The sequence below is a fragment of the Hyperolius riggenbachi genome, chromosome 1 (assembly GCF_040937935.1).
Source record: "Hyperolius riggenbachi isolate aHypRig1 chromosome 1, aHypRig1.pri, whole genome shotgun sequence".
Lineage (NCBI taxonomy): Eukaryota > Metazoa > Chordata > Amphibia > Anura > Hyperoliidae > Hyperolius > Hyperolius riggenbachi.
The window spans coordinates 532,625,623-532,648,104 of record NC_090646.1 but is presented as its reverse complement, the minus strand read 5'-3'; the positions used below and the strand labels follow the sequence as shown (position 1 = coordinate 532,648,104).

General features: G+C 46.7%; 1 protein-coding gene across 1 annotated transcript; it reads right to left on the bottom strand.

The window, feature by feature from the left end:
* Nucleotides 1–363: 363 nt before the first annotated feature.
* On the bottom strand, nt 364–22,193 carry LOC137525457 (mitotic-spindle organizing protein 2B-like). The gene is made up of 3 exons (XM_068246556.1): nt 21,890–22,193; nt 16,874–17,022; nt 364–2,934 (listed from the first exon to the last, which is right to left on the bottom strand). The coding sequence occupies exons 1-3, from the start codon at nt 22,045–22,047 to the stop codon at nt 2,777–2,779; spliced, it is 465 nt and encodes a 154-aa protein (XP_068102657.1). The 5' UTR covers nt 22,048–22,193; the 3' UTR covers nt 364–2,776.
* Nucleotides 22,194–22,482: the final 289 nt, after the last annotated feature.

Genomic DNA, 22,482 nt, shown 5'->3' with positions numbered 1-22,482 from the left:
GAAAATGAGTTGAACTTACCCAGGGCTTCTAATGGTCCCCCGCAGACATCCTGTGCCTGCACAGCCACTCACCGATGCTCCGGCCCAGCCTCCGGTTCACCTCTGGAATTTCAGACTTTAAAGTCTGAAAACCACTGCGCCTGCGTTGCCGTGTCCTCGCTCCCACTGATTTCACCAGGAGTGTATTGCTCACGCCCAGTATGGTCTGTGCCTGCGCAGTACGCTCCTGGTGACATCAGTGGGAGAGAGGACACGGCAACGCAGGCGCAGTGGTTTTCAGACTTTAAAATCTGAAATTCCAGAAGTGAACTGGAGGCGGGGCCGGAGCATCGGTGAGAGGCTGCGCGGGTTCAGGATGTCTGCGGGGGACCATTAGAAGCCCCGGGTAAGTTCAACTCATTTCCCCCCAACCCCCCTACAGTATTCCTTTAAAGCTTAACTAAACATGAGAATGAACAAGGCAAATTCTTGTGTCGATAAATGTAAAATTATCGGTATTACCTTTGGCATTTAACTTTCAGAGTCTGTAGTGGAGTTTGGCAGGCGTGATTCACACAAGAAACAGCCATTTAGTACATCAGTTTACTTTTACTCATTTCTATGTTAACTTTCAAGCTGATTGCTATTAAAGTTTGCCCAGTTCAATTTTAAAGTGAACCTCCAGACTGAAAATCTACTCAGCAGCACTGAAAAGGCTTGGCGTTTCTTTAACAGTTTCACAGCATCAGAACTTTGTTTTTCTTACCCAAGCCTCATTTTTAGCTGCAGAGAAGAAACTTGCCCAGGCATTTTTCCCCTGATGCTGTGCAAAGCATGATGGGGATTTCTGATGTTGTTCTCCTTCTGCTGTTTTGGCGCAATTTTTTTTCCTTCGAATTTGAGATTTGAAGCCTAGCGTGCGCAGCTGGGAGGGGTGATCAGGACACAGTACAGTTGGAACTTTGTATTGCTCCCTGTCACCACCTTTCAACCAAAAAGATGGCTGCCCCCATGAAAAAGATGGCTGCCCCCATGAAATCACAAACATTTACCTGTTCTTTTAGGGTGGGTAAGAGATTTTATTACCTATCTATTTTAATTAACATAACTAATGTAACTTAATGATAGTATGTTTGTTTAGGTTGAAGTTCCCCTTTAAGTTTACCTGTGCTTTTAAGTGGGTAGTGCCCCAAGCAATTGCCCCTCCTCTAGCACCAAGACCCTTCCCCTGGAAAGTGTAGTCCACCAGTAATGTAACACTTTCTTGCTCAGTTTCACAATGAAAAAATGAGAATAGTTATGTGAGCTGCTATTGCTAAGTTTGTTGCATGTTCTCCCTGTGTCTGTTTCCTCCAGGCACTCCAGTTTCCTCCCACCTCCCCAAAACACAGATAAGTTCACTGGCTGCCCCTAAAATGAACCCTAGACTATGATGCACATATGACTATGGTAGGGATTAGATTGTGAGCCCCTCTGAAGGACAGTTAAGGGAAAAGACTACATACCCTGTACAGTGGTGCAGAAGATGTCGGTGCTATATAAATACTAAATAACAGTAACAATTTATCCAGTCATCATTTCCTAGAAAGTCTGTAACCTACAACAAGCAGACAACAGAAGGACACCAGACTTTGCAGATATCACTGGCAGGATGACAGCCACAGAGCTAAATCCAACGCAACCCATACAGCAAATTATCACCTAGTAAGGCAATTTCTGACGGGAACAATAATACAGCTTAACCTGTCATGGTTTACTGCTTTGAAAACAAAGGAATTGCATTTCATGAATATACAATTTGCTTGCCATACACACTGCCTTTGTAGACATACAACTGCCCAAAGGGGACATCTAGCTTTCTGAACTTACTAAATGTCCTCCTTTCAGTCATTTGCTGTGTCTGGCCACATGATTAGCTTTTTATGACTATGCATAGGGCTATGCTTAAGGCAGCCCTATGCAGAGTCTTTGGCAAACAGATTAGTACAAGTACAGTGTGAATGATATATGGAAATGGCACACACAGTTGCACACAATCTACATTCTTCGATTTTTAAAGCATTAGATGGCCCTAACAGAAAATTGTAGATTAACGACAGGCTTACAATGGACCACTAGACGACAACAAAGTGCTCTCTGGGCATTTTGCATCTTTCTAAATCTGCTTAAAATATATATATATATATGCATTATGTAAACACATTTAAGCAACTACAATTACAGTTAGCAGAACCTTTAAATAAAAGAATGCGTCCTACATCACTAGCCTCAGATGAATGCAAGCTCTTACATTCAAGATTCTCAGCAAACATTACATTACATTCTCAGCAAACGTCAATGGACCCGATGCAGGAAGCGTCTAAATTAGGCAGTGCACGGCAATTTTACCAGTACTAAAACCAGGAGAGCAGCTTGCCTTATGGCATTAGTGCAACACGTGTACTTGTGTAATATGTGGCAGATCGAGCGTTACCATAGTAACGCAAGAGCTACCCTGGTGACGTGCATCGTACTACCTGTGCAACTTTACCGGCACTTCTTGCATCAGGCCCAATATGAGCTAACTCTTTAGGAGAACCTCTCCAATGAGGTTACTAAAGAAGGCAATAGCAACAACACACTTTGATGAGGTTACTGATGGAGGCAGCAGCCACGCTTCTGTGAAATTACTGATGGAAGCAGCAGCAGCACTCTGATGAGATTACTGATGGAGGCAGCAGCAGTCAGAGATGTAAGTAGGCACAGGGAATATGCCTGTGTATGGATGACTCCTAGGAATACACAAGACATACAGCTGCTATGTGCTGCTCCCACCACTGCTCTTTCCTGAGCTGCTGCTCTTCTGCATGCGGCTGGCACTGGGCTGGCGGGGCACTCTCTGACTTGACCCTTCTCGATTACTCCGTTCAGTCTGGCCTTGACTTGTGTTTGGAGGAGCATTTAGTTTGCTTTTACCTGTAGTACAAGAAAAAAATAGTATTAGTCAAACGCTTGGAATACTTTATGCACAAAGAACTTTAGGTATTGCTAATGTTCCTTATTTTGTACACGAGACAGACTGAACCATCTATTGGCGTCTGTGAAACAGAAGAGTGACAACTGGTGAATAACTTTTAGTATACAAACACATCCCCTCTGCATTACAGGTTACATACTGCTTCACTGAAATTTTTTACACAATCAACAGAAATTTGTTTTAGAGGTAAAAGAACAAACAGGTGCAATTATCAATCAACTGGTATTTCCTAGTAAATAACCATTATTTATTAGATGCAAATGTAACTGGTAACACTGTGTGCACCTCACACTGTACCTGCTGCCCTGCATTTTGATCAATCAGGCAATGGACAGGTCTAAAGCAGTGGACACAAGACAGACTAATCTTGGTAGATCCGTCCGGTTGGAGCATGTGTACATCTGCCCCAATGCATTGCTGAAAGTCATGGAGTGTGGGATCATCTTGAGCAAGCATCATTCCCCCCCCCCCCCCCCCAACCACACACCCAACCGGATTGTCTCCTGCAAGCAACTCTGTACAGATCTTGGCCATCACCTGAGGGACTGAGTCCCACTTCAAGGCTGCAACGATTGCGTATTGGCCACTTAACATCGATCTGTTTGGACGAGGCTTGCTGCACACATTTTTCTAAACAAGATTATATTGCCAATTATTGGTCCTAGCATCAGACCTTCTACTGATGAGAACAAAACCATAAAAATGGATGCAGTACACTCCCACAGTGTGAATAAAGCCCATATTGCACTATATATATATATATATATATAGGACCACAAAGTTATTTGTCCTTCAAACTACAGATGACATACAGTCCGCTCACTGTGAACCCACACTGCAATCAGAAAATATGGGAGTCGCTCATTTTGGAAAGTCAGACTACAGCAGCCTCCTAACAAGGTTATGACTTTTCCCCCCATGCTATCCATAGATACTCGAGGTGTGTTTTTTTTTCCTTTCATTCTGATTGCGCTTCCCTCACACTAAACATTTTTTGCCTTTTCTACGTTTGGTTGGAAGCTTGACTCTTGCTCCATGCCTACCCTTCACTGGAACAGGAAGTGAAAGAATTCTCAGTAACGGGACATGCACCGCAATAAAAACTCACAATCTATCCATAACTATATTGGCTGAAATAAAGCTTTACAACACTACTAATACAGCCAAGATCCAAAATGCATCCAGAACACCATTATAGCAGGTTTGAAAATTAGATCATATGATAGGAGACACAAGGTTTCTGAAATTACAGGCTGGTTTAAAAGAGAAATGCCACGGTTATTTAAAATAGTGTCATATACAGTACATAGATTACAGCCATGCCAGATTTTGGGGAAATTTAAAAAATGTTCTCTTTAAAGAGAACCCGAGGCGGGGTTCTTACAACGCAATCCCCATACAAAGGCTGGGTCTGCCTATAGAGCCCAGCCTCTGTTGCTATTTAGCTTTCCCCAAAGCCCCCCTGCGCGCTGTGAGACCCCATTAATCACAGCCGCGCTATGCGACTGTGTTTACCTCACTAATGTCAGTCTCCGCTCTCCACCGCCTCTTGAATCGCTCCGATCCCCGCCCGCGTCCCTTCCCTCCAATCAGCGGCGAGGGAAGGGACGTGGGCGGGGACCGGAGCGATTCAGGAGGCGGGGAGAGCGGAGACTGACAGAGAGATAAACACAGCCCGCTGCGACACGCTGCGTGTCGACAGCGCGGCTGTGATTAATGGGGTCTCACAGCGCGCAGGGGGGCTTTGGAGGAAGCTAAATAGCAACAGAGGCTGGGCTCTATAGGCAGACCCAGCCTCTGTGTGCAGATTGAGTTGTAAGAACCCCGCCTCGGGTTCTCTTTAAACTTGCAGTAAGCAATGAACTGCCAAAACTGGTAGCAAGCTGAAACCTCAATTCTTTGCAGCTGGGCAGCGACACTATGTGTGCGTAACGACTGACCAGAAATTACTGTATATCTGTACAGAACCGGAACTCTGGCAACTCTCTGCATACAAGCCTAACTGACTGACTGGCAGCTGGCTGTGACACACCCATATGTCAGTATGTCCTAGACCAGGGGTTCCCAACCTTTTCAAACCCGGGGCCCACTATCCCGACCAAACTTTTCTCTGGGGCCCCCCGGGGGAAGGGGGGGCGTGGTTAGTGGCGGCGGCAGCCCCCCCCTCTTTTCCCTGATTTTGAGTATAGTATATACCAGGGGTTCCCAACCTTTTTAAGCCCGGGGCCCACTACCCCGACCAAACTTTTCTCTGGGGCCCCCCGGGGGAAGGGGGGGCGTGGTTAGTGGCGGCGGCAGCCCCCCCCTCTTTTCCCTGATTTTGAGTGTAGTATATACTGTAGGTAAGTAGGTATCTAGGTATAGTTGCCCCCAGTATAGGTAGCTAACACAGTTGCCCCTGTATAAGGACTATAGTTGCCTCAGTATAGTTAGTTAGGTAGTATAGTTACCCCAATATAGTTAGTACAGTTAGCCCAGTATAGCTAGTACAGTTAGCCCAGTATAGCTAGTACAGTTAGCCCAGTATAGCTAGTACAGTTAGCCCAGTATAGCAAGTACAGTTAGCCCAGTATAGCAAGTACAGTTAACCCAGTATAGCAAGTACAGTTAGCCCAGTATAGCAAGTACAGTTAGCCCAGTATAGCAAGTACAGTTAGCCCAGTATAGCAAGTACAGTTAGCCCAGTATAGCAAGTACAGTTAGCCCAGTATAGCAAGTACAGTTAGCCCAGTATAGCAAGTACAGTTAGCCCAGTATAGCAAGTACAGTTAGCCCAGTATAGCAAGTACAGTTAGCCCAGTATAGCAAGTACAGTTAGCCCAGTATAGCAAGTACAGTTAGCCCAGTATAGCAAGTACAGTTAGCCCAGTATAGCAAGTACAGTTAGCCCAGTATAGCCAGTACAGTTAGCCCAGTGTAGCCAGTACAGTTAGCCCAGTGTAGCCAGTACAGTTAGCCCAGTGTAGCCAGTACAGTTAGCCCAGTGTAGCCAGTACAGTTAGCCCAGTGTAGCCAGTACAGTTAGCCCAGTGTAGCCAGTACAGTTAGCCCAGTGTAGCCAGTAGTTAGCCCAGTGTAGCCAGTACAGTTAGCCCAGTGTAGCCAGTACAGTTAGCCCAGTGTAGCCAGTACAGTTAGCCCAGTGTAGCCAGTACAGTTAGCCTAGTGTAGCCAGTACAGTTAGCCTAGTGTAGCCAGTACAGTTAGCCTAGTGTAGCCAGTACAGTTAGCCCAGTAGTTACCCCAGTATAGCTGCCCCAGTGTAGCTAGCAGAGGTGCCCTCTCCCGTAACCAACCCCCCCCCCCCCCCCCCCACCAAACTTTTTTCTGGGGCCCCCCGGGGGAAGGGGGGCGTGGTTAGTGGCGGCGGCAGCCCCCCCCCCTCTTTTCCCTGATTTTGAGTGTAGTATATACTGTAGGTAAGTAGGTATCTAGGTATAGTTGCCCCCAGTATAGGTAGCTAACACAGTTGCCCCTGTATAAGGACTATAGTTGCCTCAGTATAGTTAGTTAGGTAGTATAGTTACCCCAATATAGTTAGTATAGTTACCACAGTATAGCTAGTACAGTTAGCCCAGTATAGCTAGTACAGTTAGCCCAGTATAGCTAGTACAGTTAGCCCAGTATAGCTAGTACAGTTAGCCCAGTATAGCAAGTACAGTTAGCCCAGTATAGCAAGTACAGTTAGCCCAGTATAGCAAGTACAGTTAGCCCAGTATAGCAAGTACAGTTAGCCCAGTATAGCAAGTACAGTTAGCCCAGTATAGCAAGTACAGTTAGCCCAGTATAGCCAGTACAGTTAGCCCAGTATAGCCAGTACAGTTAGCCCAGTATAGCCAGTACAGTTAGCCCAGTATAGCCAGTACAGTTAGCCCAGTATAGCCAGTACAGTTAGCCCAGTATAGCCAGTACAGTTAGCCCAGTGTAGCCAGTACAGTTAGCCCAGTGTAGCCAGTACAGTTAGCCCAGTGTAGCCAGTACAGTTAGCCCAGTGTAGCCAGTACAGTTAGCCCAGTGTAGCCAGTACAGTTAGCCCAGTGTAGCCAGTACAGTTAGCCCAGTGTAGCCAGTACAGTTAGCCCAGTGTAGCCAGTACAGTTAGCCCAGTGTAGCCAGTACAGTTAGCCCAGTGTAGCCAGTACAGTTAGCCCAGTGTAGCCAGTACAGTTAGCCTAGTGTAGCCAGTACAGTTAGCCTAGTGTAGCCAGTACAGTTAGCCTAGTGTAGCCAGTACAGTTAGCCCAGTAGTTACCCCAGTATAGCTGCCCCAGTGTAGCTAGCAGAGGTGCCCTCTCCCCCACCCAACCCCCCCCCCCGCGGCTGCCGCTCCTGTTACCTTATGAGCGTGCGTCCGCTTCCTTCCTTATATTCCTCCAGCCTCAGCTCTCCTCTTCGCAGCAGCATGTCGGCTGCTGTAAGGAGTGAAGGAGGTGGGGTAGCGGCTTCCTGTAGCGGCGATACGCATCACCGTTACTATGGGAACCGCTGTCCCGGCTCCCTTGGCTCCTTACAGCAGCTGTGCAGGAAGTGCTGCTGTAATACGACATGCTGCGAAGAGGAGAGCCGCGGCTGGAGGAATATAAGGAAGGAAGAGGCGGCCGCGGGGGGAGAGGGAGAAGCCGCGGCCCCCCAGAAATCTGCCCAAGGACCCCCAGGGGCCGCGGCCCCCAGGTTGGGGACCCATGTCCTAGACCACTGTGAAATAGCTGGGGTAGGCAAGCTGATATACACTGTTTGCAGTTTATCATTAAGGCAGGGAACACACTCGTATTTCAGTTTTCTGCGTGCGTTTTTCTGCATACTTTTTCTGCACACCAAGTGTGTTTCCGTGCAGGAAAACGCGCACGGTTTTTCACAGCAGCTGATGCAATTGATAGAGAAAACTGACAAAATGTGCAGAGTCATCATGCAGAATGTCAGTTTTTATTCTGCGCGAGAACAACATTAAGTGTGAACTAGCCCATTGATTAATATGAGTTCTTAGTTTTTGTGCAGAAAATGCGCACGAAAACAGTCAAGTGTGTTCCCTGTCTAAAGGGTAGAGCTAAACGGAAAAGATAGGGTTTTTTTTTACTCTCAACAAAAGTGCAATATCCCTTTAAGCCTTTCTGCTCATCCATCGGGAAACAATATTGTTATGTACAATACATGGTAACACACAATACAGCTGCGATCATTGCAGCAAACTAGTTACATGACAAAATGGAAAATAATGCACATAATATTTTCAAGAGATAAAAAAAAAAGAACAATGTATGTAAAAGACACATATCCCCCATTATTTGGCAATGTAGTAGTTTGAAGAAGCATTACAAAAAGGAACATTAGCAATACAAAGTTACTGTACAATAAGTTACTCGTTTTTGCAGCTATGCAGCAAGCACTCGCCAACTCTGAGCCCTGCTGAGCTGTACCATATTAGCAACAGCTGCTAGACATGGAAAGGGAAGCACGCAAAGCAAAAATGAATGGCAACCCATGTACTAAGCATGTCATTGCATAATCCTGAAATAGATCCTTAAAAAATAATTAGTGGCCATTCTGCGTAAGGGTGTGGTGTCATCTATTTTTATTGGTGGAATAAAAAAAAAAGCAACATTTTATTAAATGTTATTTTCTATTGTGAATAAACAGAAGCGGTACTGATCTTGTCTTTGTGCCTGCATATGGAAAGGGGGAGGGGATGGAGCTGTGTGCGATTCAGTGTTCATAGCACGTAGTTGAAATATAGGCTCATAGCTATCAAAAGATATATCCAAAATGTTGGTTTTTAGTCTGTCATAAATTAGTCATAATATTGATTAAAAAATAATAATAATAATAATAATAATAATCAAGGCAATTGAATAGTGTTTGGCCAGTTTAAGTGTATCATATTTTGAGACAGCTTCTTTCTTTAGGCATGAGGTCACCCAGAGTTGTCCCAAAGCGTGCAGTCCTGATCTACTATTTACATTCCTTACAATTTATTGAGTAAACCAGAATGTTATAGATTATTTAACTAACAAAACTGGAACTCTATAGTGACCCTGAAATAAACTTGGACAATAAAAAGAAACCATATGTTAATACTGTAACTACAAAATTAGAGGCTACTTATAATGAAAACTGCATGACTACATTTCCAACTGTTCCAGAGACTAAAACAGACATAAGGCAAAGGGAGCTTACTGAGCTTTCCTGATGGTAAGTGACAGGCCAGTATCTTTAAAGGCCAATAAAAAAAAAAATCATTAATGAATGTATTTTAAATTTAAGATTTGTTGTAATCCCACTTTGGTGTAAGGATACCATAGGATGCATGCACTTATGCAGGCAAGCACAGTGGGATGCTGCAACCATTAGGCACCTCTGAGATTGGAAGTACAATTTACTTTTTGCTTGCCTGGATTATATCACGGGCAAATGGATAGCTTTACCCTGTATGATTTCCTGTGTGGAAGCAGAAAATTTGGGCACATGATGATGCAGTTACTAGAAAATGTGTACGCGCTATTGAGTATAATGTTAATGCACAGTAACCATGTGCAAATACAGAAGTTCGGGTGCACGGAAATGTAGTTGCTACAGCAAGAGGTGGTAGTAGATGCCGCACATTTTGTGTTAGGCACAGGTAGGGGTAACGGTTAGTGTTAGGCGTAAGTAGGGGTAAGCTAGTGTTAGGCACAGGTAGTGATAGGGTAGTGTGAAAGGAAGGTCAGATAAAGCAATAGTAAAATATTGATAAAATTCCAGATATTATACTATCTGTATTATCCAGCACCTAATAGTAGAAAAGGTTAGTGTCAGGTATAGGTAGGGGTAGGTAAGGTTAGTGTTGTTAGTAGTAAGTAGGGGTAGACTAGTGTTGTCAGGCCCAGGTAGGGTTAGGCTAGTGTTGTTATGCACAGGTAGGGGTAGGTTAGTATGAAAGGAAGGTCAGGTAAAGCAAATATTGGTAAAATTCCAGATGTCAAGCTACATTTAATGAACTTTTAATTAAACATTAAAGTGACCATTCTAATATTAACGAGATACATGTCACACCTGCCAAATGTAACTACTGTAGACATGAGTAGTCATGGGGGGAAAAAATTCTCCAAAATATGTTTTATCGCTTCACCCAGAAGGCGGACATCACAGCAAGTAAATTGGTGAATAATTGACTGCAAGCTAACTGAGTAAACGACTAGCAGATGTAATTCACTAATTCCAACTTCTTCCTCCCAAGTAAGGTAAGTCATCATTCTAGGGGTAGAGGCACACTGCAGAGAACTTTTTCATCTGGTTTAGTTTTTAAAAACATGCTCCAATTGACTTGCATTAAAATTGCAGCAACATTGCTGTAGATTTTACAGAAATTTGAATACAAGTCAATGGGAGCAAATTTTTTAAAAACGAAAATCAATGGAATAGCGAAAAACGAAAACCGGATGCACTGCAGTGTGTTTCTGCCCTAGGAGAGTTTTCGCTCATCACCATTCATGTGTACATATCTCTTTAAGCACTCAATCACAAACGTGTTGCCTTGTACTACTTCAGTAAATATTTTCATGGCTTTGTGTTCCTGCATTGAATACCTCCTCTATAAGATAGACAATGACAGCTTCCATCACATAGGTGTCCACTCCAACAACAAACAAAAAAAACAACAACAACAAAAACAAAAACTTGTAGCGGATTAGGAGAGTGGGAAACAGAAGTGTCTGGTTTTAATTTGTTCTCACAAAGACTTGTTCCCCTTCCTTTGCAGGGAACTGTACCACTTCAAAAGTGAGGGGAAATAAGTGAAAATCTTCCTGATCAGAGCATTTTAAGTAGTTCGGCAGAACCTATTCATCGAGTTTGCATTGCAGTAAATGACCCAAATAACATTTGCAGTGCAAGTGATGGTGAGGAGAGGTAGAAGTGAATGAAAATCCAATGCAGACGCACACACACCAGTAATATCTCATCAAGTTTCTAAGTTTTATAGCTCTCTCGTGACTGGTCCTCTTCTGTTGAGAGTGCTGGCAGACGCAGCATGCATAATTCATGTATGCTGGCTATATATACGGTAACTTTTAGTAGCAAAACAGATTAGGAGCAGTGAAGGCAACAGACTTGAGCACTCAGGGTTGATGCCCGCACATAAACCAGGGTTATTGAAGATACTGTAGAATTCCGACAGATCTAAGTATATTGTACTAACCCTTTAGACGCTATGGTTTTAGCTTCTCAAACTGTGGCAAAGAGAACATTCATATATTTGTGGGAAGACGTGGTCACTTTAAGGTTTTTAACCTTTTTCCCATTATACATGCAATATAATATGCATCATCTGTGAGAAAAGAAGCTATTCCTAGTGTGATAGCGGGCTACTAGAGACATTATTGAACACCAGTGCACACACTATAGAACAAAGCCCATCAAATAATGTTTTGTTTTTTTAATCTCCAAATGAGTTTAAAAAATGATAGTCTGGGGTCAGCAAAAATTAGCCTAAAGTGCACCCAACTGCCTGATCACTGCAATCTGGTGTTTACATTAACAATGTATATTAAAATAAAGATGTACCTTTAGGGCTCGTTCACACCTAGGGTGTTTTGCAGTTTTTTTGAGCGTCAGCGATTTTTAAAAATGCCCTGAAATCGCTAGTGCAATGAATCCTTATGGGATACTTCATATCAGCGCGTTTCGTCCGCTTTCCACTCAGTAAAGAGCTGCATGTACCATTTTCGTGGCGATTTTGATACAATGGACGGTATAGGGAAAACACGAAACGCTCACCAAATCGCTTTATCCAGCGATTGTGCTTTCATGAATAAATACATTGTATTTATTCATTTCCGGGTGAAAGAGTTCACTTCCTGTCTGCTGTCAGGAAGTAAAAATACGGAATCGGTCTGCAAAAGCGCTTACAAAGTGCTTTGAACATAATCGTAGCGCACAGTGGAGCGTCAGGAGGGGGGAAAAAATGCGCAGGAAAAAAAAATAATGAAAAACGCTGGCGTCAGCTATTTCAATTTTAGATGTGAACAAAGCCTTGAAATTCTGTCAGATTTATGGTCAGGTGACTGCTGTATTTGCTCCTCCTCCACCTTATCATGGAGGATGATCTATGCTGACAGCTTTGTTACACAGTGCAGCACTGAAGAATTACCCACTACAGAAGACATACTCCCCTTAACAACAGCCTTTTCTGTAGTTTATTGTCCGATAATCTCTGCAGGTGACAGTGTTCTCCCCAGGCTATTTTAGCCAGGTGCTCCACCCGGCTAGTTTTGGTGAGCACCCTGCTGTCATCAGCTCACTTCCTCCTCTGCTGTAAGCAGAGTTGTGCAAAGAGGGGCCGGCCCTGCAATCTCTCATCTCGCCCCACCGGGCTACTTTTTCATGCCACCGAGCTGGAAAAAGATTCTGGGGAAAACACTGTGGTGAAATCATATACATTAGCATCATTCTGCCCCGCTCTTCCAGTGACATTTCCTGCAGTATACTAAACGTGGCTATGGGATTTCTGTAGTTTATACGCAACAGCTGGAAGTGTAGGACAGGTTTCCTTAGAGCAGTGATTCCCAACCTTTTCCGGCCCGGGGAACACTTTCTGACCATATTTTTCTCCGGGGAACGGCGGGGGGCGCGCGGGTGTTTGCGCGACCTAGTGGACAGTGCCGTGTGTAGCAGGCTATGGGGGGGGGGGGGGGGGGGCTGGGGTGCGGCTGCATAGCTAGCATAGTTGCCCCAGTATAGGGAGTTTAGTTGCCCCAGTATGGTTAGTATAGTTACCCCAGTATAGTGCCCCAGTATAGCTAGTATAGTGCCCCAGTATAGCTAGTATAGTCCCAGTATGGATAGGTAGTGCCCCAGTATAGGTAGGTAGTGCCCCAGTATAGCCAGTAAAGTGCCCAGTATAGCTAGTATAGTGCCCAGATAGCTAGTATGGTACCCAGTATAGCTAGTATAGTGCCCAGCATACCTAGCATAGTGCCCAGCATAGCTAGCATAGGTAGGTAGTGCCCAGTATAGCTAGTATAGTTGCCCCCAGTGTAGCTAGTTTAGTTGCCCCCAGTATAGCTAGTTTAGTTGCCCCCAGTAAAGCTAGTTTAGTTGCCCCCAGTAAAGCTAGTTTAGTTGCCCCCAGTAAAGCTAGTTTAGTTGCCCCCAGTAAAGCTAGTTTAGTTGCCCCCAGTAAAGCTAGTACAGTTCCCCCCAGTATAGATGCCCAGGAGGGGGGGGAAGCAGCGCTAGAAGGAGGGGCAGTGGAGGCAGCGGTGGGGAGGGGGGAAATATCCCCCCCTCCCTCACCTGGGACCCCTCCTTCTGCCTCTCTCCCCCTCCATTTAGCGGTGGCAAGTGCAGGGCGGCTCGGCGGCGGGGAGACATGCGCAGACTTACCACTTCTGCGTTCCAAGCGCCGGCAGCGTCATGTCGTCAGATCTCCGCCTTCAATGCCGCCCACTGCTCTTCCGCTAATCAGGAAGCACAGTGGGCGGCATTGAAGGCGGAGATCTGACGACATGACGCTGCCGGCGCTTGGAACGCAGAAGTGGTAAGTCTGCGCATGTCTCCCCGCCGCCGAGCCGCCCTGCACTTGCCACCGCTAAATAGAGGGGGAGAGAGGCAGAAGGAGGGGTCCCAGGTGAGGGAGGGGGGGGATATTTCCCCCCTCCCCACCGCTGCCTCCACTGCCCCTCCTTCTAGCGCTGCTTCCCCCCTCCAGCGTACTGGACGGCACACCTGGCACCATGCCGCGGCACACTAGTGTGCCGCGGCACAGCGGTTGGGAATCACTGCCTTAGAGGCTTCCCGCATCTTCCTCCAGCGCTGGGGCCCTCTGGAGGTTTGCGGCCACACTACGCAGGATGCCTTGTGTCTGTGCAGTAGCACAAAGTCACTCAGACTCGGTGGAAAACCCCACGGCCGAGAAGCTCCAGGCTATTGCACAGACGTGTGTCCTGCGCAGTGCGGCCGCGCTCACCGATCAACAAAGACCTTGTTGTGGGGTTTTCAGGGGTCCCTGTGCTGGATTGGTGGAGGAAAGGGAAAAGCCTCCGGATTATACAGAGATTTCCCTCTACTGAGAGTACCTACTTAGAGCACTTTTTACCCCTTCAGGGGCACTTAACGTTGATTAACATTGGTTCTCAGTTTTCTTATGCAGAAAACATGCATGAAAACAAACAAATGTGCTCCCAGCCTCGAGCAGAAGGGGCTTCTGTTTTACACACTGGACAGCAGTGAGTGAGAGTGCAGGCGGCAGGGTCTGCTTCCAGTTCCTTTTCACTGAGCCCAGACTTCAGCCTTACAATATGTAACTCACGGTTGATTTAGGTTACAATAAGGGGCCCATTTATGAAATCCAGGACAATAAAAAGCTGTCCCAGTTGTGTGTAGTAGTTTTCATCTCTGCCCCGCTATGACACCCAGGAAGTATACAGTAACAGGGGCCACCTGTAAAGGGAGAGAACAGGCAGCAAGAAAACTGGAAGGCACCAGGGGGACCTTGTGAAAGCGGCGAATAAGCATCAGCAGGGCTGTAGATCACAATCTTAGTGCCTTTCCTTCTCGGTGCTCGAAGGGCAGAAGAGGAAAAGGAGAGCGGTGCAGGAATTTTACTGCTCTTCACCGAGATAAAGTGGAGCTCTAATTTAAAGAGACACACATCAAAAAGAAGCACAAGACTGGTTACAGAAATGGTGGTAAACAGAGATCCCACATCCCTCATACACAATACAGAACCCCGGCAACAAGTGAAAGGTTCATTCAAATAACATAATTACATGTGAACACTTCATTTAGTCTGGAGTTCAGTGAAGAAGAACTTCTTACATTTGAATTACTGTCTGTGTTCTAGTTGAGAATACATGTGAAGGAATTTCTCTTTATCAGAAAGAAATAAAATCTTTTCTTTTCACACGAGATGGACACACAGAAACACCTAAAATCTATCGTGGCCTGTGGCATTCTCTTCATTACCTGCCCCAGACACACTGTACGTATTTAAAAAAAAAAAAAAGTATTTAGGCCAGTTAAAGGACAACTGAAGCGAGAGGGATATGGAGGCTGCCATATTTATTTCCTTTTAAACCATACCAGTTGCCTGGCAGCCCTGCTGATCTAATTGGCTGCAGAAGTGTCTGAATCATACCAGAAACAAGCATTCAGATAATCTTGTCAGATCTGACAATGTCAGAAACAACTGTGCAGCTGCATGCTTGTTCAGGGTCTATGGCTGGGCAGAAGCTCAACAGGACAGCCAGGAAACTGGTACGGTTTAAGGCAGGTATGTCAAACCGGTCCTACGAGGGCCGAAATCCTGACACATTTTTGATACAGCTCAAATGAATTGATGAGTCTGAATCAGGATAGGTGTGGTCCATCAGGTAGAACACATTCCTCTCTTTCTCAGTCCATCCTAAACACTGGCATGGATCTGGCCCTCCAGGCCTGGAGTTCGACACATGTGGTTTAAGGGCTTGTTCACACCTAGGGCATATTGCGCTTTTTTTTAAACGCGGGCAATGAATCCTTATGGGAGAGTTCATTTCAGCACGTTTCGTCTGCTTTCCGTTCACAAAAGCGCTGCATGTACCATATGCGGGGTGATTTTGCTGCAATGGAAGAATAAGAATCTTTTTTAAGAATAAATACATTGTATTTATTCTTTTCAAGGTCAAAGAGTTCACTTCCTGACTGACGCCGGGAGGGGGGGAAAAAAAAATTGCGATTTTAGATGTGAACAAAGCCTAAAAGGAAATATGGCAGCCTCCATATCCCTCTCATTACAGATGTCCTTTAACTGTTAAAATTGATTTTCAGTCAAATTTTCCTTTCAGCACTAAACAGAAATTAATCCTATTTTAACTTTAAAAGTGCATGAAATGATGAAACGGCTGAAGCCTTGTACAAGTGCTAAACAGTTCTCGGCTGTGGCAGCTGGTCAGTGCCACCTCTGTTGAGAATCTAACATGTGTCCAGTGGTCCCCAATACCCCTCGACTCATCATTGAGATCAGCAGGCTAGTGACGTGTCTGTACAGAACTCTGCCACAAGAAGAATTGAGTCCCAGGCCCTGCAGGCGGCAGTCCTCCTATGTGTATGAGGCCTAACTGCAGGGGAATACACACACCACAATCTTGGTAATGACTGCCTCTGATGAGTTTCAACTAGTGTGTGAACAGGGCTTTAGCTACATTTAATCTGTCCGAACCTCATACTAAGCTGTATGAACTAATATATAATACTAGTAGACCTAAGCCCGTTTAAAAAACAGGCTCTAGGCCTCACTCACCGCCGCATGTCAGCGCTCAAACCCGCCCGCACCCCTGGTACCGTCCTCCTCCTGTCCCAATGGCTACACATGCGCAATAGCTAAAACACATGGGACACAGGGAAAGGAGGATGACGCAGGGACAGTTAGCATTTTATTACTTACGATAATAATAATCCAAACATTTGAATAGTGCTTTTCTCCTGTCGGACTCAAAGCACTCAAGAGCTGCAGCCACTGGGACGTGCTCCAGAGGGTGCCTCTTGAGCACGTCCGAGTGGCTGCAACTCTTGAGTGCTTTGCCTGCAGTGTTAGGGAGTCTTGCCTTGAACACCTTACTGAATAGGTACTGATCCTAGCCAGGATTCAAACTCTGCTCTCCCATGTCAAAGGTGGTGCCCTTAATCAGTACTACAGTATACAGTATGAGGCTGAAAGACTGAATGCAGGTGAACACATCATTCTGAAGACTCTACGCACTACCCGCATGTGGTAAAACTGCTCAAAGATTTCTTCATCTGAATAGTGCTTGTAATGTCCCTACAAAACCCAAACCATGCTTTGCATGCCTTTATCTGGCACTAGCAGATGTATGTGTGCTCAGAGGAATCTGCACAGATAAAACACCATGAAGCCTATATTCCCACCTCTGGAGTCATGGTGTGCAGCTAGTAAGGGTGCAGCAATGGTCTCGGGAGGCACAGGATCTGCCAGTCTGTGGCCAGCACACATAGACTTCAGCATCTGGAAAACCGCCAAAGGAGCCACATTCATCTTTAGTAAATCTACAATAATCCTGTAAAAACAAAAACAAGACACATTAATAACAGCAAATAAAATACAAAGGAAATGAAACAAATGATTGATTGGAAATACAAAAAGGTATTGCAACATATCTAATCTATCTGGAATGCATCTGCTGTCCACACAGCAACTACATCCTTCCCAATCTGTAAAAAAATGTCAGGTGAAAACCCACTGCCAAGGACACAATAAACACTTTACCATTCTGTGCTGTGTCACTGCAGGCAAGACAGACACAGTCCCATAATATAATGGGAAATACCGTACCACCAGCTATTGCTAATACCAATAACTGGATATAAAAACGAAACAGGACACGATAAAAAGGAGTGAAAAGTTAAAATCTGCAAAACCTTTTTCCAGGAAAAAACCCTATTGGGTTATCACTCCAATCCCTCAACCTGATCAGATCAGCATATCTTCTGTATACATACAAAAACACACAAACTGCATTCTCTTTTTTTTTTTCAGTGATGTATTTCTTCTAAAGGTCCGCCTGTACATGAAGACACCTATCGGTTGGTGCTAATCTTCCTCATCTAAATGTTCCTATGAGATGGGAAAAACTATTTCTGATGATCTGCTTTTTTCCATTATTCCCGTCAATTGTGTTACCTCAACTAGTTGCAATAAAAGAACGAGTGTTCCAAATGATTTGAAACAGAACTCGAAAGTCTACTGAGCAGACTGCCTCTGTGCACTGCCTGCCACATTGAGTTCCAGGTTTCCAGCTACTTCCTCCTGGCCGTGGAGGAGCAAGTATATGAGAACTGGAACGCAACGCAAGGGGCAGTGCACAGACCTCTCCCCCTTTAACCACTTCACCTCCCTTGCTACGCTTATCTACTCCCCACAAAACTTCATCTGAAGCTCAGGGGAGTAGATAGGCGTACTTGTGGTAAACAGTGTGCTGTATGCCCAATAAGCTATCTGATTATGTATATAGGGTATCATTTTAACCGTGACAAGTGAGAGAATAGATTTTGTGGTGTTTGACAACTGAGGGCTAAGTCATGTGATTTTTTTTACCGGAAAACTGAATGAAAAGCAATAAAACTTATTTTCATGTACTCTATACCCCTAAATAAATACTTGTAACAAAAAAAACAAAAGTGACAGCATTGAAAAGAGAATACATAGTTACCCTAGGGACTTAGCTTTTAAAATATGTATGTCATGAGAGTGTATTACTGTTAATCATGAAGCTAAGGGCTTTTATTTACTGATAGAGTACAATGAGAAAACAAAAAAAAACACAAACCAGAAACTAATATATTATCGCCATACATTGTACTAGGAACATTATTTAAATGTTGAGATAACCAGGACAAATTAGCAAATACAATGTGTGGGTTTTACCTATGGTAACATTGTTTATTTGAAAACTATAGTGGATGGAAATGGAGAAATAGTGTATTTTTTCTTTTTTTTTCTCATTTTTCCCTTTAAAATGCACAGATAATAACATAATTACTAAAAGCAAATATCACCCCTCACAAAGAATAATTTGTGGCAAAAAAACAAGATATAGATCATTTACATCTGATGAGTAGCAATAAAGTTATTGGTAAATGAATGGGAGGAGCGCTAAAATGTGAAAATTGCTCTGGTTTTTAAGCAAAAAACCCTGTGGCGCTGAAGTGGTTAAGTAACATTCAAGTTCTGTTATGGATTTTTCAGAACAGCGTTTCTGTATCGGAACGCTCATTCCCCTGGCTGTAATCTATTCTGCTGCCTTCTTTGTAGTATTCTTGCTTTTCCACCAAGTGTTGTCACAGTGTTCCCCAACGCAACCCTCAAGGTCCACAACAGTGCATGTTTTGTAGAAATTACACATAGGTCTGCTGAGACAATGACGACCCCATCTGGTAATTTTTTTTTAACAAATCAATTTATTGTATTATTATCAGAGAGAAACATACATTGACATACAGTGTAGTGGCTCCAATTTTCAGCCATGTAAATATACTGGTGGAACAGCATCACAGCATTATGAATAACTACAGTTTTGTTGCAGGCATAATAAACGATTTCCATGTTTTGGTCTTGTCCATCAATTAAGAAAATCTTGGCAGGATTATTTCAGGTTATGAATGATATTACATCCCATAGCTGTCATCTGGTAATGTTTAATGTACTGTTGGTGGGCCATAAGGAGAGGGTTGGGGAACTCTGAACAGCATCGGATGTATGTTCCAGGAATTTGGACATGAGTAATTCAAACAAGTGATGATCTGTGACATGCAATTTTTTTCCCCAGTTCATGTAAATACTACTACTCCCGACACAGACCAGCGCACTATCAGTGCCTCCTCCTGACACAGACCAGCGCCAAATCCATCCCTCCTCCCGACACAGACCAGCACCCAATCCTTCCCTCCTCCCGACACAGACCAGCGCCCAATCTGTCCCTCCTCCAGACACAGACCAGCACCATCTGTCCCTCCTCCAGACACAGACCAGCACCATCTGTCCCTCCTCCAGACACAGACCAGCACCACCTGTCACTCCTCCAGACACAGACCAGCACCACCTGTCCCTCCTCCAGACACAGACCAGCACCACCTGTCCCTCCTCCAGACACAGACCAGCACCACCTGTCCCTCCTCCCGACACAGACCAGCACCACCTGTCCCTCCTCCCGACACAGACCAGCACCACCTGTCCCCTCCTCCCGACACAGACCAGCACCACCTGTCCCCTCCTCCCGACACAGACCAGCACCACCTGTCCCCTCCTCCCGACACAGACCAGCACCACCTGTCCCTCCTCCCGACACAGACCACCACCATCTGTCCCTCCTCCAGACACAGACCAGCACCATCTGTCCCTCCTCCCGACACAGACCAGCACCACCTGTCCCCTCCTCCCGACACAGACCAGCACCACCTGTCCCTCCTCCCGACACAGACCAGCACCATCTGTCCCTCCTCCAGACACAGACCAGCACCATCTGTCCCTCCTCCAGACACAGACCAGCACCATCTGTCCCTCCTCCAGACACAGACCAGCACCATCTGTCCCTCCTCCAGACACAGACCAGCACCATCTGTCCCTCCTCCAGTCCAGCACCATCTGTCCCTTCTCCAGACCAGCACCATCTGTCCCTTCTCCAGACCAGCACCACCTGTCCCTTCTCCAGACCAGCACCACCTGTCCCTCCTCCAGACACAGACCAGCACCACCTGTCCCTCCTCCAGACACAGACCAGCACCACCTGTGCCTCCTCCAGACACAGACCAGCACCACCTGTCCCTCCTCCCGACACAGACCAGCACCACCTGTCCCTCCTCCCGACACAGACCAGCACCACCTGTCCCTCCTCTCGACACAGACCAGCACCACCTGTCCCTCCTCCCGACACAGACCAGCACCACCTGTCCCCTCCTCCCGACACAGACCAGCACCACCTGTCCCTCCTCCCGACACAGACCAGCACCACCTGTCCCTCCTCCCGACACAGACCAGCACCACCTGTCCCTCCTCCCGACACAGACCAGCACCACCTGTCCCTCCCTCCCGACACAGACCAGCACCACCTGTCCCTCCTCCCGACACAGACCAGCACCACCTGTCCCTCCTCCCGACCAGCACCACCTGTCCCTCCTCCCGACCAGCACCACCTGTCCCTCCTCCCGACCAGCACCACCTGTCCCTCCTCCCGACCAGCACCACCTGTCCCTCCTCCCGACCAGCACCACCTGTCCCTCCTCCAGACCAGCACCACCTGTCCCTCCCCCAGACCAGCACCACCTGTCCCTCCCCCAGACCAGCACCACCTGTCCCTCCCCCAGACCAGCACCATCTGTCCCTCCCCCAGACCAGCACCATCTGTCCCTCCTCCAGACCAGCACCACCTGTCCCTCCTCCAGACCAGCACCACCTGTCCCTCCTCCAGACCAGCACCACCTGTCCCTCCTCCAGACACAGACCAGCACCACCTGTCCCTCCTCCAGACCAGCACCACCTGTCCCTCCTCCAGACCAGCACCACCTGTCCCTCCTCCAGACACAGACCAGCACCACCTGTCCCTCCTCCAGACACAGACCAGCACCACCTGTCCCTCCTCCAGACACAGACCAGCACCACCTGTCCCTCCTCCAGACACAGACCAGCACCACCTGTCCCTCCTCCAGACACAGACCAGCACCACCTGTCCCTCCTCCAGACACAGACCAGCACCATCTGTCCCCTCCTCCAGACACAGACCAGCACCATCTGTCCCTCCTCCAGACACAGACCAGCACCATCTGCCCCTCCTCCAGACACAGACCAGCACCATCTGCCCCTCCTCCAGACACAGACCAGCACCATCTGCCCCTCCTCCAGACACAGACCAGCACCATCTGCCCCTCCTCCAGACACAGACCAGCACCATCTGCCCCTCCTCCAGACACAGACCAGCACCATCTGCCCCTCCTCCAGACACAGACCAGCACCATCTGCCCCTCCTCCAGACACAGACCAGCACCATCTGCCCCTCCTCCAGACACAGACCAGCACCATCTGCCCCTCCTCCAGACACAGACCAGCACCATCTGCCCCTCCTCCAGACACAGACAAGCACCATATGTCCCTTCTCCAGACACAGACCAGCACCATCTGCCCCTCCTCCAGACACAGACCAGCACCATCTGCCCCCTCCTCCAGACACAGACCAGCACCATCTGCCCCTCCTCCAGACACAGACCAGCACCATCTGCCCCTCCTCCAGAGTCCAGACACAGACCAGCACCAACTATCCCTCCTCCTGACACAGATCAGCTCCATCTATCCCTCCTCCTGACTCAGACCAGCACCAACTAGCCCTCCTCCAGACACAGACGAGCGCTATCTGCCTTTTCTACCGACACACTTACTTGAACACCTCCTGGTCCAAGCCAATGCCCGCCGCCTGGGCCAGCTCGTACAGCTCAGCCTCCTCTGTGCTCAGCACCTTCTTCTTCTTGGTGACGTATTTCTGGACGGAGCCGCTGAGCGTCACCGCCGCTTCCAGGCCGGGCTGGGGAGCCGCCATGGTGGGGTGACGGAGCAGACACAGCCAGGACCCGCACACAGAAAGCTTCCGCTCCGATGTCACTCTGGCTTTCCCCGCCCAAGGCCGCCGTCACATCAGCACGCAGGGGTCGCCTAGCAACGCTTCACCAAACAACTATCCATGATGTTCTCTTTCCGACCAGAAACTAAGATAGAGCAACAGGGTTCCTACCTAGAATCTCTTGCTCGCGCGTAAGCTGTCCTCCGCTGACTCATTATTCATGATGGACTCTTAAAAACCTCTTCTAATCAAATAGATCAATATAACTGATGACACAACGAGCTGTGTTGTTAATTATTTCCTATTCCCAGTCAACTGAGCGTAAAACTCACTCTGGTCACCTGAATCACTATAGAAAACAAGAATTGTGGGGGGAGAGAACATCTGCACTACTACAAGTGACAGCATGGGGTT

What these genes read in the sequence shown, in the direction of transcription:
- LOC137525457 (XM_068246556.1), bottom strand. Translation starts at nt 22,047, where the DNA reads ATGGCGGCTCCCCAGCCCGGCCTGGAAGCGGCGGTGACGCTCAGCGGC. An exon ending in TTGGACCAGGAGGTGTTCAA is followed by an intron (nt 17,023 to 21,889) that starts GTAAGTGTGTCG and finishes TTGTTTTTACAG; the next exon opens with GATTATTGTAGATTTACTAA. An exon ending in TGCACACCATGACTCCAGAG is followed by an intron (nt 2,935 to 16,873) that starts GTGGGAATATAG and finishes CTTGTACTACAG; the next exon opens with GTAAAAGCAAACTAAATGCT.